This window comes from Dermacentor silvarum, chromosome 9 (genome assembly GCF_013339745.2).
Source record: "Dermacentor silvarum isolate Dsil-2018 chromosome 9, BIME_Dsil_1.4, whole genome shotgun sequence".
Lineage (NCBI taxonomy): Eukaryota > Metazoa > Arthropoda > Arachnida > Ixodida > Ixodidae > Dermacentor > Dermacentor silvarum.
In genome coordinates, this window is record NC_051162.1 from 91195187 (window position 1) to 91222182 (window position 26996).

The 26996-nt window shown below is 44.9% G+C and overlaps 1 protein-coding gene across 2 annotated transcripts in view; it reads left to right on the forward strand.

Annotated features, from left to right (window-relative positions):
* The first annotated feature begins 1879 nt into the window (after positions 1 to 1879).
* LOC119463338 (spondin-1) overlaps positions 1880 to 26996 on the forward strand; it is a 173569-nt gene continuing 148452 nt past the window's right edge. For both annotated transcript variants that reach the window (XM_037724143.2, XM_037724142.2), the window contains exon 1: positions 1880 to 2343. In XM_037724143.2, coding sequence (XP_037580071.1) covers positions 2043 to 2343 — 301 coding nt within the window. In that variant the 5' untranslated portion in view covers positions 1880 to 2042. The remainder of the gene's footprint in view (positions 2344 to 26996) is intronic.

Genomic DNA, 26996 nt, shown 5'->3' on the forward strand with positions numbered 1-26996 from the left:
GCCAATTGCGATAATACAAGTGAAAATCTCCAGGATTAATACGTATACACGCGCCACACGCACACTCACAACCGTTGAGTCTTGAGGCGGATAAATTGCTAGCTTCGTTCGAACCTATACACATATATTTAGTTTGACGAGCCCTTTGATTACACTGTCATCGAGAGTGTTGACTAATAACGTAACCGAGGGTATTGGCAGTGTGTTCACAATTTGGCGATGATCCAAGTAATCACTACCGGTCCCGAAAATTATGTGCGTATTAGGTCTGATTCGCATGAAATTGACACAATAACATTGTGTGCCGTTAGACGAGCCGATGTGCATTATGATATTGTCACCGAGCGATTCAATCATTTCCACGACGGGACTCGACCTAATGTGGCGACGCCTTGCGGTGTGAGAATGGAGAAGCTGGGCACCTGTCAGCTGACATCTTCAAGGTGCCGTCACCTAAAGCATGACACGCTAGCCATTCTGCGGTAAAGTTTATGAATACGAACAAACCTGTACTTTAGTATGATAACAATACTTATAGTGGCCTTATCACCAAACACTTTATGCACAGAATGTTTGAGATTCTGGGCCATCGCATTGTACATACATTATTCTTGAAAAAAAGAAAAGAAACATAGTGTCTTTTACAGTTTAACCGTTGATAAAGTGCATGTTTATGCTATATCAAAGATGATTGCTTCTTTGAACTTGGGATTACTTCACGCTTAATGGAATCTAGCGGAACGTTACTCGAAGATTAAGACAGCTGTTAGGAGTCAACCTACTTAGTGGATTGTAAGGTCCACACAGATTTCGACGTTATAGTACGAGTGTCAGGCTTATCTTTCAGCAGATCAAGTTCACCTATATAATGAAAATAAGTGTATATCATGCTCAGTCTGTATTTCCGTTTGAATCAGTCGGCAATGAAACTATAAACAAATCACAACAAATTACTACTGATTATAATGCTACTAAAAAGAAATTTTGGGGTTTTACATGTCAATACCAGGATATTATTATGAGGCATGCGGTAGTGGGGAACTCGGGATTATATTTTGGCCACCTGGTATTCGTTCACGTGTACCCAGCCACCACGGCGGGTTATGTGTCACCAGATATATATATATATATATATATATATATATATATATATATATATATATATATATATATATATATATATAGCTTGACCAGGCCGAGCAGGCTGTTCGGGCGCGCGATCATTTACATTCACTCACAGAAAAACTTGTTTAACTCTTAAACCTCAGTAGCAACTACCGCTCGCCGTTCGCAACGAGTGATAACACAAGGTGTTAATACTGGTCACTGGAAATGCAAGAGACTTTCGTGTATACTTTTACATTACCACTTGCGTGTGGTGGCGCTTATATGCAGGTGCCGTGCTTTTACTTCCCGCAGCCTATTTCTTCAAATATGGTGCATTCCTCTCTTCACATTATGAGTCATTGTCTTATTTATCCTTCCTTCGTTCGAAAATAAGAGAAAACGTCACGTTGTCCTTAAATCCTCTGAATCGGGCAGCTGTGCGGACGCCGATAACCCCTTCGAGTCCGTCATCGCTGCGGTTACAAGTGCAGAGCCGGGCACCGACGCCGACAGGCGCAGCCGGTGGAAAGCTCCCTGGACAAGATGCACCCCTGCTCTTCCCCGCCACACTCCTCCACTTCATCTCGTCCCCTCACAGGCCCGTACGTTTCGCCCCTTCGCCAAATCTTCTCTCTGTGTCCCCTCTCGGACGGCGTCCGGCTAAGAGCACCCTCCTTCATTTTACACTCCTATAACACCCTCACCACCACGAGTGGCGCGTCTAGACATCCTCTCCCAAACGGCTCCACCCCCTCTCCCAACCGGCGGCCGATTCGCCGGCCGCGCAGGCCCCGAGTTTTCGCTCGGAGGCCCGATACCGGCGCGGCCGTGCGTCGCACTCAGACCCGCATCGACCGTCGACGCGGTCGGGCCCTCACGCAGTCGAGGACGTCGCCCACGGGTACGCGTGCTCTTGCCTCCGCCGCCGCATCCTCATGGCTCAGAGACGCGGCGTGTTCGGACCCTTGGCTCTGGGCACCGCGCTGGCGTCCGCGGTACTCGCGGCTGCCCTGTCGCTGCCCCCGGCCTCGATGGCCCTGACGCTGGCTCCGGACCCCGAGTCCGGAACAGAGCCCGGCGACGTCGTCGGACCCACGCCGCACCGACCCCGGTACCTGGGACCCTGCAACCGGGTGCCGCCTGGCGTGGTCACCGAGCGCTCGCCGGGCTACAACAACTTCAGCATCGTCATCTCGGGCAACCCGAAGAAGTACGTGCCCGGAGAAGCGTACACGGGTGAGTGGCCCTGCCTTTTGGCTACTTTTAAAGTTTTCTTCAACAGCTAAACCTAGCCATGAAAAGTGGCTCGAGCAAGATTCTTTCTAGACCTACGAGAAGAAAGGTGTTTCCTAGAACCCTAATAAAAGAGTTCGTTTTTTTCCCTCAAAAGTATGCGGTCTACTCCTTGCCATCGCACATATATGACGTTCAGCTGTGCGCGGTGGTTCCCATGACGCTCTTGACACTCTACACCTCTGGATGGTGAACACGCTAGATGTCTTCCTTCCCCTGGACGTTGGAACATTTAGCATGCCATAGTAACTCCATTAAACAGCTTGTGATAAGCATGGCGGTCGCCAGCAACGCAACCTGTATATTTTTGACGAAGACTGCAGTTACTCATTCTAAAGAGTGTCTATAGACTTCAAATAGACTGATATGCCGCTCAGGGCCATATGAAGTGTTGAGACAGCCCACAAACACGAGTCCTTACGAGTCATGTTTCCTATGGTCAAGCCCATATGCTCCAAGAGGTATTGTGCAAAGTGTACAAACATTATTTCACGAAAAGTTTGAGACCCTAAGTCCAGGGCTTGTTTTTATAAGTAGTATGCAGTTCGCAAAACAAAATATTTTGTAGATAGTCCAGGTAGACATTTATGAGCGAAATGTATTGCAAGATAGGTCGAAATACGGAGTTTCAATTATATCGTCTTTTGTTAAGCAACAGCTTTTAAACAAAAACTCTGGTCTCAACTTTGGACCGTCCAGCGAGCCACGGATGCCGGGCGGGAGCAACAGTGGCCATCTAGGCGGCCCCAGGCCCGGGCCTCCCAATCGCCGGATTTCAAATAAAGTTATGTCGCTCGCTCACATATGTTTAAGCATGCGGTAATGTCTTTACGGTACTTATTTCTCCGAAGTGTCGGGATATCATCGTGTTCTGGAAAGGAGAAGCTCTTGACCATAAGCTGTCGCCTCACATATTTTTAAAAACGTGGTAATGACCTAGTGCCCATTATTCCCTTTGTGGAACCGGGATTGCATTGTCTTCTCTCAAGCAACAGCTTCTAGCTAAGAACTCTTGTCTTACATATTTTTAAACCTGCAGTGACGTCACTGTACTGTTATTTTCTCCGTACTAAACAGAATGCTGAGATAGATTGATTAAAAATATGTAACATGGGGCGTTATGTAAACGTCCTAGCTGGTAGAATTTTTAATTTTGCAAGACAGATATTTAACCACGGGCTCCTTCATCACGCGGATCCTCACCACAAGGGTCTCGGCCCGCGATACTCAAGCAGAAATTCAATGCCTGCTTCTTCGTCTTGTATTTTACACATTGTATTGTTTGTGCCATACCGACTAGCACAAGTGCGTTCCCTCGTGAACAAAACCCGGTTCTTGTGTTGTCAACACCTAATGCTAGAATCACCGTCGATCATCTTGTCCCCGCTGAAGTAAGATGAGAAGCCCAATGGCGGTTGACACAGGTTCGAAAGAGAAAAGCTAGTTAACACAAATCCAGACGGTTCTCACTATCAAGGCAGGCTTGAAACGCCCTCATCATTTAAAGTATAAGCACCTGCTGTTACTTTCTGGCATCATGTGGGAAATCCTGGGTGACCTCTACAACTATTCACACAGCCTGATGAATAGATCACAGCATGATCCTGGCTCCTGGTCTTGCTAGGAAGTACTAGTAACTTTCCCTGGACATGATGACAAGACTTAAGACACGGTATTCTTTCTCCTTAATTTCTAGGCGGTCTAAACTGCAGACTCGGTACTATAAGACCTCGGCGTTATGGCGCTATTTGATCAAGGAATGTAATGTCTAGGAAGCTCAGAACGCCATGATTTCCCTCAATAACTGAGCGAAGATTGCTTTGCGATGTAAAAATTGAAACTTCCAAGGACGTGCCAGACCACTTTTGTTGTATGCTGCACAATATGCAGCCTAATCAAGCTTGCCAGATATGCCACTAAGATACGCTGCATTAGGTTGTGCGTGCAGCCACAATCATCGATGAACCTGCTTTTCTTCAGTGGCAACATCATGTTTATATGGTTTTGCTGAGAAGCAGGTAATAGCATTTTTTTTCATAGAATCATTATGTAAGGGTATGCTGGTATCAAGTTACCGTGCCAGTCATTTCTTGTGATAATGGAAAAATATGAATGTGCCATAAATGTTTTCAAAAAGAAGAGAAAGGGCAGTACGCTAACAAAATATGACAAGCATCTACAATGTGAAGAAAAGAAGATGCACCCGACAAAAAACTATGAGCCTTCAGCAGAGGGAAAACAAACAAACAAATTTCGTTGCGTTGCCAACAAGGTGTCACAAATATAAAATGTGACCAGATAAACCAAAGAATGACATACAGCTTTGCATGCTTCCAATGAAAAATCATTTTCATTAAAGAATCCCAATGAAACGTTACATTCACTTGCACTTTCGGTAACGCGTAATCGCACTACGTTCCAAGTTACCACTGGCTCTTCGACTAGAAATTGAAGTGATGACCGCGCTATCGAAGCCTCCGTGAGAAATTTAGCGGACCACTGCCTTTCACCTACAGCTTCGATTCTGAGGCCCTTCTCACGCAACAGGCGATCCCAGAAAAGTGCCCTTGAAGAGCTCGTCGATCAGCTTGTTCTTACGCGTACTTGATGCCGTGTTGTTGCTTCGCTACTTGATTAAACATGTACAACTTTCCCATTTTCTCTCTTGTTCCGCAATTACAGCCCCTCACAACTCCCTTGACAAATAAAAACGCAACACCATAGCGGTTTTGAAAGAGGCAGTGTACACACGTGCATCCCCGAACAGAGTGCTCGGTGTACTTCACGCTGTTTGTTTTATTTCCGGTCTCCGAATAAAGTCTCCTCGAGAAACTTGTTCCCGTGTCATTAGAGTGGAAACCCAGTTTTCGGACAATGGGCCTTGTCGCGGGCTTTAACGAAGCCGGGACACCTCAACGTTACCGGTCTTGTAAGAGCTGCTTCGCGCCGGATTGTCAGGACGGGGGAAGATTTAAAAACTCGGGCAGTTTCTTTCTGTTCGATGATGCGCTAACGCCGAGAATCGTTTGTTTTGAAGTCGCAACACCTGTAAACAAACGAAATAAGCGACTTTCTTTGTAAGCTTTGCCTTTGAGGTGTACTCGATGTATTCCGCCTGAGACAACTTGATTCAATCTAATCAACGTCGACTTTAGTTCTTATCGAAGTTACATTCAAGACGATAACTGAAAGGTTCACCACGAACTTTGAGCCTGATGCATGCGGAACCATTTATCGCTGGTAACGGGAATATTGTTGTCGCTAGCTTTTGCGAGAATAGAGAATAACTTGTGTGACAGAATTGTGTTGTCATGGACGGCGACAAGCGCCTCTGAAATACCTTTCGAATGCCGCTGCGTGACGTCGTAATTTAGGATGTGGCATCAACATACAATCTATACACACTATTTTATTGCATCCAGATGTACGTGCTTAGTTAAGCTAAACTTGTTTTTACCGCGTGAAATAGAATAGATGGTCACTTTATCACGAGCATGAGGAATATGCTGTGTTCATCTAATCTGGGATGTTTAAACAAACAATGCAGTGTTCATGTTCGTAAAGTACCAGTCGATAATAGGAATTGGCTTGAAAAGCCATTGCATCACTTGGATTTCTTTGGGCCTTGGAAAAGATACTGTAATCATATATTCTCACTTAGAATACAGTGTTTACCCTGCGAATACAGTGTTTGTTTTATGAAAAGAACAAAAATTTTAAAAATACCTCGCTTGGTCATACAGTAGGCGTGGGTCAATGCCTGTGGCTCAGTGCTTTTTTTGTAATGTGAGCGCGACGTATCTACAGCTTTAGGCCAGTAATTACAAGCTAGAACATTGGGAAGGAATGATCTTGTTTTTCACTTCCTCATTAGTCATGACATATAGAAAGTTGCTGTCCGGAATATCTTGGAGTCTGCCGCATGTACAGCGCAGAAAACACACTATTTCCAAAGATAAGTGTTTATCAATTTTATAGACGAAAACTACGCGTCAGACGACTCACAGGATATCTGACCGACAGTAACGCTTAAGATCGACCTCTATGGGAGCAACCTAACTTTTCATTCGTCGAAGCATAGAATCAGTGGCATGCTTAAGCAAAAAGCTGCGCTTTTGTCAAAACTGGGCAGCTGCTGCAGAAATGTTTAGAGGCATAACACGATATATTTCTATTTGTCAAAACATGACCAATGACAAGAGGAACGCATGCCGAGAATACATGATTAGGATACGTTTGACTTGAATATATTCTGTGGATATCCGCGGTAAGAAAGTTTGGTTTGAGAGCTCGTTGCAGAGCATTTGGCAATACACAAACTGATATTTACATGCGTGAGTTCTTTCTCAGCTATTAAAACCAAAAACAACCTAAATTGGATTGCAGGATTTTAAGCGCCCTTAAGACACAATTCGGCTTTCACAGTGTCGTAGCAGGGAGAGCGAGGCTCTTGATCAAGTTTGGTCAGGTAGGTTTCTTCGAAGTACACCTAAGGCTCGCATGGCTACACAAGCGGTTCTTTTATTACGACCTCATCAGAATTTCAACAGGCAATGATTTGTCTGCAGACTTTAAGCATAGCGCTTTGACTTCTTGCTGGCTTGCTATGCTGATAGCAGACAGTATACAGACTGGTGGAAGTCCACATCACATACCAATTTTATTTTGTTCGACCTCTTGAGTTTTCTACACTTCCGAATGGGTTGATTTCATAAATGCAATCAACGATCTTTTGTAGGAATTTTAGCACCGTCAGGCCTAGATGCCAGTTGTGGACATTCTTCTATTGACTTTATAGTAGGACAGCTTCTAAGTGCTCTCCACTGAAACTTTGTAAGGGCATAGCCTCTTGAAGACTTTAATGTTATCGCACACGACTCCACTCAGAATACATACCCGCTGCTGTGCTGTGCAGACGTAAAAACTCTTGTGTAAGTTGGTTAAGAAACGTTGGCGGGCTAGTTAGTTAATGTGCATAGAATGTGTACCCATGATAGAATCTGTGATAGAATGCACTATCTCTGTGCGTCTGTTTCTTTCTACGTCCTTGTTCAGTCGCGCTTACACATTATATCTTGTGTAAGCCTTCAAGTTAATGCAGTCTGTACACCTTTTTTTCTGTGATGTCAGGAGGCTGTCCACAAACGACTTTTGGGTTTATGACGTGTCGACTGCATACTACGTAGGTTTTGAAGACGAACAATGCGGGCCACTCAATAGAGCACAAAAAGAAATCCATCACCATCATCTTGTTCTTTATTTCAACACACAATCCGATGCTGCGTGGGATAGCCTAAAAGAAAACATGTGGCCTGACGGGAGCGTACGTGATTTTATATCTAACGTGAGTGTAATCTCGTAAGGAATAATAAAAAAGCCCTGTGTACATTAAGAATTGTTCCTACCAATGCCTTTAAATTACAAAGCATGCAGAGCAACGGTAGTTGCAGTTATTGCTTTGTGTGGCCTTGGTGAATTGAGCGTTACAAGCTGGCGACACTAGCACAGCTGCTCACGTTTGCGTTTCCGGTATTCCGGCAATCCGTAAACATACTAGTTTACTAACACTGTACAAATCTGTTAAGTGTGCGATTTTATTATTGTCGGTGCGAAACATTTGATTTGGCACACATTCCGCTCACACGCGCAAGGTACTGCCCCCCAAAACTTTAGTTGGCAGCGAGGTACAGTCGAGCTACGGGAAAGAAGTTACGCAATCGATGCCATAGCTGCACTGGCGTTAGGCGCTGCAATCACAGAACGTTCAACGCGGAGCCAGGGAGGAATGCCATATATGTTTGCCAGCTGCAAACAGCAAATTACTGGACGAAAATATAACCAACAAAACGCAGTTCCTGCTGGCAGGAATAGGTTCGGGAACGCTGGTGTTATTAAATCGTTTCTAGCTACCACGAGATCAAAGCAACGTTATGCCCTTACGGCTTTTGTTTTCTCATCGATATATACGATCGATGCGGAAGCCGAACTGCAGCACTGACTAACGCAGTATTCTTGCTTTTCGAGAGGTTACGCCCAGCGACAAGTGTACAAAAACTACAAGGCACTCTCTTTATCGAATTCAGGGCACACAGCTTGTCGGGTGCTACTTAGCGCATGGACAATGCGTGAAAGCTATTTGGTTGTTTAGCCTAGTCACACAAGCCGCATTAAAATACAGAAAAAAATATTGGGTTCTACCTGTAAAGCAACAATATGATTATGAGGAACGCCGAGTGGGGGACGTAAGATTAATTTTGGGCATCCAGTGTTCATTAACGTACGCTCAATGCATCGGTACACGGGCGTTCTTGCATTTTCTCCCCATCGAAACGGAGACTGCCGCGACCTCGTGCTTCGCAGCGCAATGCCAACGCCCATAAGCCACCGCGGTGGGTCGCATGATAGTCTTGCTGCAGGTAACGCGGGCACTTTCACCGTAATTTTACTGGCAAAGCTCTTAGGGAACGTCATGCACCTTTCGTGGTGCACGATGTGCATGTCCTCCTCGCAGACATCTCCATGTTGCTTGGTCAGAAGCAGACGCGTGTCAGCTTTGTGTCCGTGCAGGATTCCATATCCAGGCCTGCAAAGTCTGATATGTCATGTCGTCGCTGGTGTCAATGTACCGTTGCCGTCTTCGTCGGTCGGGTCGGTCGAAGACGGCAAGTCGGATTGAACCGACCGACCGACCGGTCGGTCGGTCGGTTCAATCGATCAAACGATCGATAGATAGATAGATTGTTTTTCGGACAAGAAACGAAAGCATACACTTGTCTATGATGCTGGTGAAAAAGTACATAAATACGTATGTTAGACGTTCCTCCTGCTAACAACTTACAGAGGATTGACAATATGTGCGAATAAATAAATAACTGTTTGACGAAGTATCAGCTCCCCTTCCTACACCCCCCTCTCCCTACACCTTGGCGCTACACTCAGCTGATGGCAGTCGTTCAACTTTCAGATAGCCTTATCTAGGCACTGTACAAAATCTATTAATCTTGGCCGAGACTTCCAGCAGGCATCCCAAAAGCACTTCATTACCTCCTTTCAGCTTTCAGATAGCCTTCTGGAAGAAAAGCTTATTATGAGAGAACTTCGTCGTAGAGGTGTTCCAAAGAACTTGAATGCTTTCGCCTAATTTTCAGATAACATTCTGTAGACCTCCTAAAACTTAATATGGTGAAAACCTATTAATTAGGTGTCCAAAAATTATTTGATGGCTTTCTTTCAAATTTCAAGTAGTTTTTTTTTCAGAACATCAATAAAGATTGATTACTTTTGGCCAGGACTCCTTTAACAGCCACACAAGCACTTGACGGCTTTTTGTCGACTTTGAGACAACCTCTTCTTGACGTTATACTGAGTGTCGCATAAACAGAAGCTCTAGGTATAGATGATTGTTCCTGCAAAATCACTGGCGAGTCTCCGTTCAAATTTATACCACATATGTAGGCACTATGTAGCAGTGTGATTATTCACAAACTTGAAGTGTGTATCGTCTGCGTCCAGTGCCACTCATAACACGCTGGTTCCGCTGCAACTGAACCGTAAGCCGTGTGTCAGGACACTGTTCACGACTACGACATGCGTTCCCCGTGGACTTGACAGATGGCGTCACCGTTCTTTTACAGTGAGATCGACAAGTTTTGAGTGGCTTCGACGCAGACAGCACCCACTTCAGATTTATTATGAACTAAACTGGCAAGAAATGCCTCAAACGTGGCATGAAACTAAATTTCAAGCGAAGTTGTACCTCTGCGCGAAATTTGAGCGAAGATCAGCCAGCGGTTTAACTGGAAGACTTGTGTACACCTGTCGCTCTTATGCAATACTGACTATACAATAAATATATGCCCTTTCTGCTTAAGTCGATGCAGAGGTGTCGCTTTGGGGAAAAGCAGGAAAGAAAGCGTCTCGCCATATTATCTTCAGAAGGCGCTGAGCTCATCGCAAAGCTCATCAAAGCTCACCCACGCTTATAAAGACAGCACGCACCAGATCTGACGCCTGCTCCGAGAGTTTGGATGTGACAGCACAATCACCCGTCAAGTCGCGTTTCCCAGAAAGGGGAGTCCGCCAAGACACACTGTGTTAGTTCACGCAACGGGGCTTTGCTTGCACGGGGGCGTTGCGAGATTTTCTCGCTTACGGGCAGTGCAAAGGCAGGCATCGTGAGTTCGATCCCGATTTTACGAATAAAGGCACGATGGCACGAGCGGGTGCAAACAAGGCCGAGCAAAAACGACGCGACGCGATCGGCTCTGGCGACGGGTGGCTTCGGCCGTGAAAACGCAATCTGCGAACGACGGCGCTGTGTAGAAGACGAGTCGGCTGCACTTTGCTCGATCTGACTCTGGAGCATTGTGCTCCCGTAATAAGCTCAACACCTTCGACAAATAGCAGCCGGAACGACAGGCGAACAAAGAAACAAACAGTAATACGGGAATGGCTTATAGAAGCCGGAGCAGTAATGGGCCCCCAAGGCTTTTGGTAGCTGTCGGATCGGAAAATGAAGGCGCCGCGCGTAAACTGTTGTGTCTGCGTTCTTCGAGACTCTGCGCTTGCGCTAAGGGTAAACCGGAAAATGGAAACGAAAAAAAAAAGAACGCCTAGGTAATGGGATATCCTGCATCCCTCAATTCCAAGGGCTGTCGCACCGGCTGTGCCGAATTTGTTTAATTTTTTTTGTAACTTGCCGACAGGGACAGTCTTACCTGTGCGCTCGAGAATGAAGCCAAGCCGAACCACCAGCCAAGCACAGCGCAAAGACAAGCGGCTCATGGAGAGCGTCAACGCGAAAAACTGCTTTGGTGGAATACAGCCATATAGGCAACAGAAAGCCGTAACTGTCAATGCTGTAGACGAACAAAGACAGGACTGGCGTCTTGACCGTTGGCGACAAACAAACGCAAGGCGTATAGGTAGAAAAATAAAACGAAAAACGAAGAAAATTAAGCTCTGGCGAAAGAGACAGTGGCGCTAAGAAGGAGAAATGGTTATGTCCAGGTGTTACGATACATTCTGATTCCCTGGAGGCCTATATAGAGCTGCGTTTTTCAGGTGTCGTAAGCCTTATTACGCAGAATAATAAAAAAAAAGCGGCCGCGTGCCGAAGGGAAATACGGGATGGCTGAATTGGTAGCCATCGTCATTTGTGTCGCCAGGCAACCGATTTCATTGCAGGTAATGGGGGACACAGCCGACAAAAGTTTTGCCGTATAGGTATAGGAATGGTACAGGTGAGATTTGCACGGCATGGGCGCAAGATATGTGGAGTAGCATCCTGAATTAAACGTATAATTAGCGGTGATGTAATACGAAATTGTTACAAAAGTAACTGCGATAGACTTGTAATGAACGGAAAAGTCTGCGGAGGTGTTTCAAATGCGAATTACGTGGCCTCGCACTTTGAGTAATGCAGGTCAGTTTGAGGCGCCCTTATTTTACAAATTTTTTAATTAACTCTGCGTAATGAGTTGTTGACGCCAGTACGTGGAAGCCGGCCAGTCCTATTCTCTAACTATTGGTAGGTGCCCTGCACAAAACGACGCAAATGGTACAAGCAAAACCTAAAAAAAAGTGAGTGACATGGTTTTTACGGTAGCAAATAATATTTCTGGCTTGTACGCAAAATACACGTTCCTTGGCACTTCGGCAGCCGTGCAGGAGGTCCCCCATGAAGGCCTCATTCGTAACACTGCACTCGCAGTCACCAACATTTTAGCCAGGAAAGCATGGGGGCACGATAAAACACGCGCAAACAAGAATATGTGCGATTACAGAAGCAAGGAATAACAACATCTACAAATTCAACCTTTTACCAGTATAAAATATTCAATATTCCACTCGTTACCATTAAGCAATATTTTTGACCTAATAAGAAACTGTATTTTTTCTTGTGGCATAAAAAGGAAGGTAATAAAAGGAGATGAGCTAAAGAGATTGTGTAATGTATGCTGGCCTGCTGGTAAACTGCAATTAACTGCTTGTTTGTTAATATAAATAAAATCCCACCCCTTATGTAATGCCCCCCCCCCCCAAAAAGGGGCCTTTAAGGAATAAAACTGAACTGAACTGAATAACGTGCCAACGTGGGCTGGTTGGCAAACGCAGAAATCTTGCTGGGTTGAAAGTGAGCGCCTCGGCTGTTTCCGTCACGTCCCGTTGTTCAGCGCCATTTTCTTCTGCTTGTAAAATTGTAGCTGCTTATCGCAAAAAATACTGCTCTAATGCCTATAGGTCTTCAGATCAAGCAACACACTGTTGGATTGGAAATGGGAACTGTGGGCAGGCCGGTCAAGATTAGTATTGGTCTCTCAGCAACTTAAAATGTAATACATGGACTTCAACATAAACTTGAATTGCCAAATAGCAATTGCAAAACTGTACAAACGATACACATTAATGACAGAAAGTTGCGCAAACGTTAGGACAAATTAAAGATGTTAAGTGTCCTTGCAAAGCAATGAACAATTATAAAATTTATGTGCTATAGTCGAACATATAAGGTGCATAGCAGGCAGATATCACAAATGCACTTGTTGCCTTTGAATAACGCGCGCGTCGCCAGAGATAGCCGATCGTATGTTTCGCTGAAAATAAAGAACAAGGTGACGAATGTCCGCAGCAATGGAAGACGTCGATGTGGTTGCCTCACAGACATAAAACACAGTGGTAAAGTGTTAACCGAAGAGCTCAGTGGCAATGGGAAACGCTTCGCACATGTATAAAGTAGCAAAATATAAGTCAAGGCTGTCCTATCATGTTAGGTCTAGAACATAACCACCGTGCCAAATCAATTACGCACCTAACTATACGTGCTAAATAAACTGCGCAGTCGCTAGTGCATACCGTCGTCCAGTCCCATTCACTCTGTGATTTCAGAAGTGTATTCATCGATGCTTAAACGAGTAAACGCGGAGTCTGTTAGTTAATAGAGTTTCGCTTCCTTCATTGATTCGTTCACGCCAGTAATTTCATTAAACTTGCCCAATTCAACCGCCAACAAACCCTGAACGCAATGTAATGCACAGCGATGGGCTGAAAGCTCTGCACTGGACGTCTGCAGGACTGCAGTGACCGAATGACAACTTAACGATGCACGAGTTCAGTGAATTCTGTGAGAAAATAAATAACTCTAAAAGTCACGCCTAAGGCCGACACGGCCATTAAGCAGAAGACACACATTTATGACATGCGTTTCAGACTTGAAGCTGAGGACTCGTTGGCATACACAAGAACATTTGCTTTTGCTGCTCAAAGCGCGGCAGAGTCCGCGTTAGCTAATGCATTTCACATCAGAAGGTGCGGCCTGCAGGGAAGTACTTTCGGCGGCGCAACCGTTCGGGAAAACAAGACCTTCGCCACGCGTGCGAATGAAAAGTCAAAGGTGCGGAAGTGCAAATCGTTTCTCGTCGATGCCTCGATCGCGTGATCTTGCTGCATTAATGCATCGCGGAATTCGAGATGCGGACGGAACCAGACTGGTTCCACCCTAACGCGAAAACTAGCGAGCCGTGTGTTTTGTCGACCGCGGCCATTTCCTGCCGGTGTGTCCAAAATATGCGATTCTGTTTGCTTTCGCAAATGTCGAAATCATCGATTCTTGCGCTGACGGTTTTACGAAGTAGTACAGGACGAAAATCGTTGAAGACAGTTCAGGTGCCCCCATTCGTTTTGTTGTGTTCACTTCCAGTTCACCGGTTAGCCTTAAAAACAGGGCAGGATGTTGTGGGCAAGAAAAAAGACAGACCCTCTGGCCTCACGTTTCCGTTATTTAATACGATTTGGAAGTTATTCCCGAGAATAGGCTGCCGTTATGTTTTTGTCTTTAAGTATGTGTGTACACCGTGCTGGCACTGCAGCAAAAGTGACGTCACCGAAGCTCCATGTCTTTTTTTTATTGTTGTTCATCGCTCCGTTCTCCGTAATTATCAAAAAAAATATTTACAACTTTTTTTTTAATATGCGCTTCGATGTAGTCAGCTGAAATTTAAGTGTAGCCAACAAATGCTTCTCTCAGAATGCGAAGTAAGCAAGCCGTGTTCCAATAAACTTGTGTCAACACCGTGTTAGATCGTGAAGTAGTGCCGTTGTGTGTGGATTTAGAGCCAAGAATTCGTATCGCTTAAAAGAACACGTATGTGCGTGGACAAAAATTATACATGCGCAACACTTTCTGTTCATGTACTAATTAGGCAAGTAGCAGCCGGTGACATATTAGCGCTACAGCGTCAACTTTAACTAAACAAACAATTTGGCGAATTAGCATATAGCTTTAGCCTAAGTAACACAGCGTGACACGGATGAAAGCGAAAGAAGCACGGGACATGCGCTGGACTCGGAAACCAGAGGTTTACAAAACGCAAAGTCATTTTATATACACAATCAAGTCACCTGGGCTCTGGAAACGCGGTCAAAAAACTAGAACAACCGTGACCGTATTTGTGGGCGCCTGCTCGCATTAACCGGACGTCAACAATAGGCGTGAATATAACTCCTTTAAAGCGACGTCAGGATTGTATGAGTATGCAGCCGAAAATAGTATCACACTTGTTCTTGTTTTCGGATCATGCTCGCAGTCTTCACGTGAATAGATTGTGTATACAAAATGTTGTGCTTTCAATAAACTTCTGAGCTGAGAATCCAGCGCATGTCCCGTTGCTTCTTTTGTCGTTGTCCGAGTCTTGTTTGCGCGTGCTACTTATAGGATGAAAGTTCAAGCTTTATAGCCATAAATGTAAAATAATAACACCATTACAGTGTAATGATTCGTAAAGAAAGACGCCGAACAGCAGGCTTGAGCTTATCTGGCTTTTCTCGTAACGGCAGTGACAGTGAGCGTTTACTTACGAGGAAATATCCGATTGTTCAGACATTAGGTGGCTAGGTTGTGTTAGATGCCACAATAAACGTAGATGAAGATAGTTACAGATGTCACTTCTCTTTCGCGCAAAATTACGGTTTGTTTTCAAAGAGTTTTTCTCACTGGTTGGCCAGCTTCAGTTTTCTGCGGAGAATAAGTAATGTGGTTCTGATTCAGGCTTGCACACATTTGTCATGTTCCTGAATGAAAACTTTGTGTCTTAAATAGCGTGTCTTATAGGTTAGAGCTTACAATAAGTTAGGCTTACTGATCTCACTAAAGGTATTTTCCGTAGTACACATGTACGGCACTATATATTCTCCGGATCTCTGCTTACGCGTACCGTACGCGCCCCGCAAGCAGTCATGGGTTCGCACACCTAGCTTGATTTGGGTCTTATGTGGACGTCTATTGCAAATGAATGGGTAAGCCGGGAACTGCTGTGGATTACGGGTGTTCAAAGATTATATTTATCATGAGATTCTGCATTTGCAGATTGTGCCCGCAAATTTCGCGCATGTTACCATCTTCTCAATTCAACTGCGACATCATATTTAAAGAAGCGTGTTCCATACGCGAATTTTTTCGTGGCACGTTTGTTTTAGAAGAATTTCAATTTGGTCTAGTTGGTGTTTACTGCATGTCACGTTGACCGCCGCTACAAGACGAAGACAGATAAAGAAAAAAAACACACACACACACAACCACCCGTGTTGTCGTTCTGTGTTGTTCTTTCTCTGTCTTCATCTTGTACTGGCGGTCAAAATGAGATGTCCGTTTGGTTTAGCACATAAAATTGATTTCCCGTTATACTTACTAAACAACCTCACAGGCGCACTGGGATGAAATTGATCCTTTTGCAGTGGTCAGGCATCGTTACTCACAGAATTGGATCAGGGACAACATAGAACATAATTTCTTTCCACAGCCAGACACTTATAGAAGGTGAGTTTGTTAATAAACACTCTTGAGAATTCAACAAAAATACCCAGCAGTTCCCACGCATATCCAGCATTTAGCAAAGTGCGCTGAAGAAAACAAAGAAATGCGGCTTAACTTGATTTAACGCAATTTTTTATTAGTGGTTTGTTGTAGGTTTGACTAATTATCTTCCTAACTCTTCTGAGTCTTGGCCAATCTCCACTAGCGGGTATGAGCCATTCGTAAATGCAAATCAACCAGCCAGCTAACCGATCAATTTGGTGAAGCTGCACAGTGGGTTAGGAGAGACGACGTAGTAGAGTTTCTGGTTTAATTTTGACCTAGCACTATAAACCTTTACAATCTTGACCCTATAATGAAGCCTCAAATAGGCTATTAACATATATTGTGACCATCGCAACGTTCGCATCGTCATTTTCTAAAAAAAAGTACTTTTTCTGAACATTCAAACACGTGCTCTTGTACACGAAATTCACTTTTGAGTTTTATTTTTGTTAGCGGTTGTTGACGATTTGGCTGAAGCTAGCCTTCGTCGCTGAAGGCTTCGTGACTTTGGCAGTGAGGCGGGCGGCCTTGCCCTTGCATTTATGCCCGTGGCAAACACGATATGGCTGGCGCTAGTTAGCGAGGCTCACATTGCTCATTTGCGGGTCTCAAGTTGTCGAGTCAAATGACACGCTTTTCGCTGTGTCAGACAGCGGTCCGGGCCACGGTATCTATTACTGGCCTGTTCTGCAACACGAGTTTGCCGAGCAAGCATTTGCAGATTTGCTCAGCGGAGCTTTCGGGCCAACCTGGTCATGTGGATTGAAATTTCCGGTGTTGAAGGCCATCACTTGAACTGTCCTCCTTGCGTCGTATCGGCCGTGCGTTGTTCAACGATAAACTCTCGGAATGTAGTTTTCATTTGTGTGGACCACTTGAGCGAGAATCGCTTGGAAACCGATATAATTGATGCCATACCACCACAAGCGCGCATGAGCACCTGCTCGAATTGCGCATTGCGCATGCCCACTCAGTATTGCACATGCCCACTCAGTAACGATAAATTGTCTGATGGCCGAACATGTTTAGCACAGTAGGTTGCCACCACGCATTAAAGATTTGCTTTCGAATCGGTATAATTGAATTGAGGTGGCGGCCGGATTCCTGACTGAGCGGCAAATTTCACCCTTGGCTGATTAGGCTTCAACTTCACAAAGCAACACACGGGCTATGCGAGACGCTGCAATGAAGGGTTGCTAATATATTTCGACAATTTTGGGCTTCGGAAGCAGATTGCACGAGAATTTCAGCATTTCATCGCCTACGGAATGCTGCCGCAGCTTCCAGGAAGTGAAGCCATCGCCTGGTACTCTGCAGCAAAACTGCCATAACCTCCTTGCGTGTGCCCTCAATATGCGGCCGAGCGAAGGACACTAAAGCGTAGTGTTGACTGTTTGGACTCCCGCCCCTTTTCGGAAGCAAAGGTTTTAGGCGCGTGGAGAAGAGTTGATCATTCCCAGCGCATCATAAGATCACTCTCGAACATTATGTGTGAGACGGGCTTAGACGGTCGTCTCTAGGACCTGTGAAGGAAGGACTAGAGAAGGGCAGAAAGTGCGAAATGTGTTTGCGCGATGACGTTTTGTGTGGACAACACTACTCCTGCGTGTAGTGTGTGAAAAGTGCACAACCGCGTATTGGACAACGTGTGTAAATAGTAGCTCATTGTACGATATCATAATCACCTGCCGCCTACCTCTCCCTGTATCTCCCACTTCCCCTTACCCCAGTGAAGAGTAGCAGGCTAGAGACACGCTCTCCAGGCCGACCTCTCCTCCCTTCTCTTCATTAAAATGTACTCCTCCTCTTCCGCCATAACCCCTTTGACACAACGGCGGGCGGGACGAGAACTTCTGAGTGCCACTTTGTAGCTTACACTGTGCTCAAGTAAATCAGAATGAAGGCAAAGAACTACTGTGACACGTGGCTGCTTTGCACAAATGTCCTCGTATTATATAAAAAAAACACAGAACATGCGTAGTCAGCAAAACATGTGAAATTCCTCAGAGAAAAAAAATAATGGCATACATGAGAAACGCACGGCTATATTAGAAAGCTACGCTCCGAATTAGCTATGCGCTCTCGGAGTTGCCAGATATTCAGATCACACACATATGAGGAGCCATTTATCAGTATCTTCCAAGAGCCAGCAAAACGTCGTGTGTGTGCTCTTTCTGGGGAGTGTATCCTTTTTTTTTAAGGTGCAAGATTTCTCTGAACATCTAGGGGGTACCCTTAGATGTTCTCTTAGTTTAGTTTGAATAACACTGTTAATGCAGTAATTAACCATTTATTTACATTTAATCGTACTCATGATTCGTGCTGAGACACTCACTTGCTGACTGCTACATTCTGCTCTTTGGATCTCAGCTTATTTGTAACGCCGAATCTTCGAGTTTTCACTGTGCTGCCTGTCATAGTGAAGAATTCGCAAATGGATCAAAATATCACCCTAATAATATTCCTGCAATGCACAAGTTTCTGAGTAATGTTGTGAACAGTATGACAATATACTTATCGGTATAGCTGTGGCTCAGATGAAGTCTTCATTAATTTGTCAATGATCGCGGGTTTCTGAGTACTGTGACACCTTCTATCATACTGCGTTCCGAGCAGTACTTGACATTCACCTTATGGAATGTATTGATACGAGTTTAAACGTTCATACGTGGGCATGTGGGCCTCTGAATGAGTACTTCACGAATAATCTTTGTATTCGTACTTAGTGTGGAGAACCCGAAGTTCCTAATTTCTTGTTTTTCCAGTGATTGCGCATCACCCCATTCACCCACTGATCCTTGACAGTTGGAACACACTGTCGCACTGTGGTCTTTGGCATAGGCACTATGTCATGGCAATAGTGATGGCACGCAGAAGAAAATAAGTTTAGAAGGAATCAGATTTCCACAGCCGAAGGCTTATTCACGAAACATGGCGCACCACTAGAGCAGGCACATGAGCTTTATCTCCAGAATCCACTTGTTTCATGCGGTTCGGAACTAAACGCGCTCAATATGATGTTCTAGGCATAAACGTTTACACATTCGCACGGGATCCTGAGAAAGCCTCTAATGTTAGCCAGTAAAATTTTGGAAAGGGCTGTAGAGTTCCATTATGAAGTCCTGGAAACTCCTGGAATCGTGCAAGAGGCTCCCCCACAGTGTCAAACGCAAGACATTATAACGCATGTTCATTTCAAACAAACGCGTCAAACAGCTCCGGAAGAAGGAAAGCTCTCCTCTCCTGTAAAGATGCTGTGTTGCCAAAATTTCCAAACAGCAGAAGACCATGCAGATGGACACATGGCTGGCGTCCAAGTTCATATATCTAACTTGTTTTGAGAGGCCCTTGATCGTATAGCGGTTCTTGCGCTGACATACATAATCACGACCTATTAGCGTAACAAGGCCGTAAGCTCGAGCAAGGCAGCGTAATGAATACTTGTTTACAAAAACTTTTCGAGCAAACAAGCTCGCGTCCACGAGGAGCAATTCCGCCGGACTCGATTGCCAGGCACCAATGTGACGGGACACCCGTTTCTTGTGCGACTTTGCAGCCTTGAGGATAGTGGCCTCTAGTTATAGTGGCACATGATGACACAGTCTGACTATAACGAGGCCAAGCGTTTCCACAACATGCCGGAACCTCCGGAAGGGTACAAACACTTGTTGACGAAACTCCGGAGTCTCGTGAGCAGACCAGACACATTAGCACTAAGGGAGGGGCTGGGCTTGTGTTCCGGCCTACTTGCAGTCCCTATCTCGATTCCCAGCCTCACCCACCTCCTTCTTCATACGCAACCTGCGTGAAATCGGCGAGACAAGAAGTTGAGGGAAAGGGGAGGGGGGGGGGGGGACGTCTGGGATGTCGCAGGCTCCATTTTTTTTTCGCCTTCACGCAGCAGCGGACTTGGTCTGACGTGGCCGCGGCGTCGGCGACCGTCAATCTAATCGGAGGCCATTTCCTGTTTCGGCGCCCCATCTGGCCATCGCCGCGCCGTATTTGCCGCACTAGCAGGCTCGCCCGCCCCACTGCCTTCGTGGGCAGCATGGAATTTCTCGCGAAATTTTTTTTCGAGCCTAATTGCTGTGTTGTGAAAAAATTGAGTCGAATAATAGTGGTCACATAATTGCGGCTTATATGTCAAAGATCTTCACGTGCGGATATTGCATTACGAACGCCCAAGTAATATGCTAGAATAAGTGTTAATATTCCACCGAGTACTGTTTCTGACAATTTTTTGTGTCATAAAAATGCGTTCTTCTTTGTGTGTGTTAGCTAGCGACATTAGCAATGTGCTGTTTCTGTTTATATCGATGTATACATGTTTAAGAAAATATTCGTGCCTGTAGGAGAGCCCAGCTATTTGGGTTATCTAATCTATTGAATAATGCACTGTTACAAATGTTCAGAGTAAAAAAAAGTGTGAATCGAGATCATTCGTAAAGCTAAAACGTGCTGAATTAAGCTCGACGGACCAATCAACAAGCCGTCAACCAGCCTACGTAAGTAGTTTTGACGGGACACTTCTAGAAATTCTATTAAGATGCATACAATGCCCTAATATACGTACACGTATAGTGTGTGACCAACCTTTTTGCCAAATTCTGTCTGCTTTGTTTCTTTCATTTCTTCGTTTTCTCATTTTATTAACCCTTGAGATTTGTGTACATGAGGCACGACAATGGACAAGCCCCCCTTATAGACTTACGTACGTACATTTGCACCCGTTATCAGATCAGGTCCCATGCGAAAGGCCTGCTATGAGGGCTTAATTCGCCTTCCCAATGCAAAACGTGCTTCGCTGTCAAGCCATCTGCTGCGCCTCGGCCGTGACCCGTTTTTCAGGGCTAGCAGGAGCACGGCGTCATTTACAGATGGGAAAACTGCCCTAGTCGTATGTCACTTAAGTGTCACGGTGGCGAGTAACATCAACGTAATGATGATGAGTGGATTTCCCTTTGAAACATGGCAGTGGTATGTGCCACCACACTCCAGCCTGCCATTCCAGTTCTTATGTGTCTACATTAAACGTTAGGTTGCACAATAGTGCGGCCTTGTAACAAATTCAATTCGACACCACTCTGTTTCGTCGCCCCTTATGTGCCGCCATGCAATCTTCCGAACTTGTCTTGCTTAAGAGAAAGCTTTAGCTCAGAGACAACTCCAATGCCGCCCATTCAAATTCATGTAAAACCCACAAATGCATTTATGAGACAACCAATGGACCACTTCGAATGAAATATGTTTCATTACACAGAAAAAAAAAATTCAAGCGATCAGTGAGCAGAAATTCAGTTAAAGGCTTGAGATTTTTTTACATAAATTTCTGAAAGTTGGTAAGTTGGGAAAAAATCGAAGCCCAAAGTTTACAAATACGTAACTCTGCACCAAAAATAGATTCTGTGCACTGTATACGATTGAGCATCTGAAGCGGACAAATTTGATATATGAAGTTACAGCTTACGTGAATGTGTTACAATGTTTACATTGGTTTTGAAAAAAAATTATCACAAATTAGTCGCTCATTTCAGAGGGGTGAGCAATACATAAATTTTGTCCACTATAGATCTATTATTAGGTGCAGTTTATAGAAATGTGATATCGTTCTTCATTGCTAAGTTACAAACGTGTGAATTTCAAAGGTTTGTTTTTTGATATTGAAATCTTTTCATGAATTTTTTTTAAATGTCGACGGTCAAAATAAAATTACGCTTCCTACAGTCACTCGATTTTAATTTTAACTATCCTCCTCAAATTCTGTGCCGTCGTTGCCGATTAAAACGATTTCTGCGTTATTATGCGTATATGAAATAGCACCAGAGCTAAATGTTGCTCCTAAGTGCATTCAACTGTTCATTGCTTTCTTCAAATCTCAGGGCTTTACAAGGACGGGCCACATTTCTGCTTCCTTCGTTATGTACACTCTGTCATTATTTTAAATTGTGTTCCTCTGTAGGACCCTTGTGTGCTACGCAAAGTCAATATTTTCACGTAAATCTCGTTTTCTAATTTCACGTTCTTGTACAGCCTACCCTATAGCTCCAAACCGAAGTGCACTATCCTCCCAAGCTGTCGCAGAATGCTTCCTCCCTTACCAATTTTGTTCCCTATTTTATAGCACTGGAGAACAGTGCAGCTCCTCGACTGAATTGACAACTGCGCCTCCCGTAAAGCTTTTCGGGGGCGTTTCTAATGAGGAGTCACTTGAGAAACGCATATCGATTTTAGCACCATAGATAAAACGCGAAAGACCAATCACTAATCATAGCTCGAGAATCACCGTCTTGCCGCAAGAATTCGAAGGTACATGGACTTAATAGCTGTGACGGACGGACGGACGGACGCACAAGTCCAAGTTCAAGCGGCAACCTGACTCTGGTTCGTCGTCTTCACTACAATAGATAGATAGATAGATAGATAGATAGATAGATAGATAGATAGATAGATAGATAGATAGATAGATAGATAGATAGATAGATAGATAGATAGATAGATAGCCTGGTGATGATGCTTGGTCAGCGTTCATCGTCTTCACTACAATAGATAGTTAGATAGATGGATAAATAGATAGATAGATAGATAGATAGATATATAGATAGATAGATAGATAGATAGATAGATAGATAGATAGCCTGGTGATGATGCTTGGTCAGCGTTCATCGTCTTCACTACAATAGATAGTTAGATAGATGGATAAATAGATAGATAGATAGATAGATAGATAGATAGATAGATAGATAGATAGATAGATAGATAGATAGATAGATAGATAGATAGATAGATAGATAGATAGTTAGTTAGATAGATAGGGCATCTGCTTTGTCTCGAGATTGTGACAGGTACCATTCGGCCATTAAGGGGCTGAATGGCACCTTAATGCCCCCCCGTTGCTTAGAAGTGCGTTTCGCTCACTAATTTTCTCGTAAACTTTCGCTGCAAGCCTTATCCCTGTTGTGCGGGCATATCGCTCTCGCGCTGCCGCGGCAGCCGCGTTCCTTAATCGGAGAATATTGTGTCACTGCCAGGCTCACATGTGGCGCGCCCGGCTGTGACACAATTTCTCTGGGGGGCGTCAGGGTCACGACCCATATTTGCCGACCACCACTGCGGGATGCGTGGGACTGGGCTGCGGCCTGGCGAGGATTGCGTCATCAAAGACGGAGATGTGACCCAGCAGACGACAGGCAGATGGAAGAGATATACAGAGCACCGGATTCCCTAGAGAAAGAGAGAGGCAGTCTAAGATAACACGTTTCTTAGCCTGCACTGCCTTATAGGAATATGCTTTCTTTCTGAGTGCGAGGCCTTCGCCTAGCCGAGCCTGAAGTTGAATGCCTAGATGCACTGAATCGGGCCTAATAATGAAGAATATTTTCTAAGATGTAACGGAGGCTAATATGAAACTAACTAGCAGCTTCGACTAGTTGTTTTAGAGAGCCCCGGCAGTGGCACTTAGGCAAAGAAAAGCAGAAACTAAGCTTTACAACTAGGTAAACGTGGACTCAGTATGAAACGACATGTCTTTACTGAGCCATCGTGTACAAAATAGGCATATAGAGGCAGGGAGCTTGCGAAGCTCGCAGCCCCTTTGAAATACATTTTCGCAGCAGCAAAATACACTTCTCGCACTCTTTGCAAGCAAGAACACTTCGCAAAACAAAAAATTGGGCCTCAGCTGACATTTTTAGGACGTAATAATTAACGTGACGTATACATAAATATAGGCTGATGATGGCCCCATGCATTGTTGGGTCAGGCAATATAGTTTGTTGCAAGTGCGTTACATTGTTCAAATTGCGTACATTACTTGCGTCTCTGGTTTAAATTTTTTAGCATGGCCGACATGTTTATAAATTGCTTACGCTGTTAAGGAATTTGAAGATTGGCGCTCGGTGACATACGCTCTGCGTTGTTAACGTGACAAATGTCATTTTTCTTAATCAAAGGAATTCCCTGCAGAATAAAATATGTCGGTGTTTCCCGTACAAGTTGACAATAATTGATATACGGATAAAAATTGTGCAGATACAACGCACCTGCTTATAGAATTTGCGGGAAGCGAAGCTTTATAGTCAAGAGATTAATTGAACGCTATACAACTAAATGCGATGCGTACAATTTACTTTATTGTCCTCTACGAACACCGTATAAACGCATGCAATGTTTATGCAACCGCACCGGTCGCAACTTTAATTTCATGCAGTGTTTATGTTCATGCACTTCACCGTTTCCAATCTGAGCCAAAAATACAAACCGCAATTCACGCGAATGTACACAGTGAGACGTCGACGTAGTGACGTCACGAGGACGAAGCCGATGTTTAATATTTCTTGCGGGAAGAATAATGAGGAGATAGTTTATCCCGAGGACACGTACGACGCGAAAAGCAGTTATTAATTACTTTTTTTTTCTATTTCATTCTTGCGTCTATGGCCCAGTGGCATCTGACGCGCACACTTTAACCACACGCCTATTCAGCAATACAGCAGTAGCAGCCACTATCAACAAAGTCTGGAAGGGTTAACCTAGAAAGATTCGCTTTGAAACAGGAAGTATTGAACAAGTAGTGTTATTCTCGTAGTTAGTTCATTTCGGACATTGTTGATATCTGATCGTCACTGTTGAAAGCTGCTTATTCTCAAAATATTGCTTGCTTGTTATCCTTGACGATGAATAACCTTGCGTGGTTTTCGAGATCGCCTCTCATTTCGAACGCGTCGAGGCCTAACGAGAGAGTAGATGATTTATTGGCGTCTTCTTTAAAACGTGGCGGCGACAAATAGTCACCTAGCCTGCTTGAGTTATCAGGTGTATGTTATATACATGCTTTTCATTCTAAAATTTCGTATACCCCTTCCTAATCTTTTTTCTCTTCCTGAAAACTTATCTGTATACCTTCTATTGCTACCTATGCATGTAACGTATCAGGTCATATCAATCTCTTTCCTGGTTTTTACCACCAGTACTCCAAACGTCTCTTGCTTATCTCGGCTGCTGACCGGTTGATGCTTCCACCCACTTTAAGAACAAGAGACACGTATGTTGACTAGTTGTCCACTTGTGGTGTACCTTGGGTCACCACAAGTGGACAACTAGTCAACAACATACATCTGCAGCCCTAACGGGAGCAAGGCCCATTGTCTGTGGGGAGAAGAAAGTGGGAAGAGAGAGGGTAAAAGAAGGAGGGAGAGATTAGAGGGGGAAGGTGGCGTCCCACTGCGAGACTGGCAGTGGTCGGCAGCAGAACCCTAGCGTCGGCTGGACAGTGAGGACTCCACAAAGCTCACGTGCGACAACACGTGCGTCTCGAAGAGTCAGCTGGCGTTCGATGACGAACGCGCCCCCGCAACTCGTTGGTGTCGTTTTCACCAGTGAATCTGTGCTGCTAACCTAACCTAACCTAGCATGTATAGAAACTTGGTTTCCACCCAAAATTCATGCAGCGGTTAAGGGAAAGCACGCGTCGTTTGGATCGGCGCCTTTGTACGGTCGGTGAAAGTCGGACCGCCGACAGCCAACCGCGAAAACCGGCGAAAGAGCAAAGGCAGCTATTCGCATAAAAAAAAATTAAGCGTCAAGTGCTTCTGTGCCCTCAGCCCAAGACGCATAGATACGAAACAAACAAACAAACAAGCACACACACACACACACACACACACACACACACACACACACACACACACACACACACACACACACACACACACACACACACACCCAAAGGAATGTGTCTGCGCTTGTATATTGGTGCACTCAGGAAATCACGTGCAGTACATACGAAAAATTGTGGAGGCAAGTAATGGAAGCGAACAACCAGTCGAGGATGAGAAATTACCGAGAGAAGCTCATACACACGGCCTCTCTTAGCTGAGCGCGCAGACGTTGCGTATACGTGGAGCGCGCCAGATACGCTTTTGAAACTGGCCCTCAAAGGTCCACATAAAAAAAATCAGACACACACACACAGCCACCAACAACAGCATTAAGCGACAAATAGGCCGGCGCTTCTGACGCTGGCAGAAGTGAACAAGGCGGCTAGCGTAAAGCCGAGTTTACGTCCTACTCCCACTTCAGGCTTGTCTCCTTCTACGCTCGGGATTTGCAGTCGACACAATCCGGGGCAATCCAGGAAGCCGCTCAATGCCCTGATGGGTTTTGGGCTCCCGAAAGGAAGCTTATGGGAAGAAGCTCTTACGAGTCGCCTGAAAAGAGGAAAGAAGAGGATATATTGAAGAAAAGAAAAGGAGGGCCTACGCCCTCCAGCGTTTCTCCACTTGTGGTGAAACCTCGGCTGGCATCCCCAGCGGGATCGTAAGAAGAGACGTTGGCAAGGAACCACACTTACACGCAACACGAAGTTGGCGATATATGACTTGTCAAGGACGGGGGAGGGGGGGGGGGGGTCACTTCTTTTTTTTCTTGCACAGTTACGGCACCTCTCTCTCAACTCTAAAAGTAAGCTGAAGTTGAGAGAGGAGAAAGAAAGTGAAAGAAAGCTTGCAGGCACCTTGTCCAAGTTGAGGAGAAAATCAAGTGGAAAGAGTTGATAATATGCGGGGAGAAATGCATCTCATTCTTGTCTTCCGGGGATCCTGCAAAGCGTTCCCAGCACGCCTCTGCGAGTTTCTGGCAGCTGGCTCTTTCAGTATGGACTTCGTCGCTGTTTGGCGGTATTGTATATTTCTTGAGACCCGCGCTTGATGCTCCATACTTGACGTGCGAAGGAGGTTCGGGCATT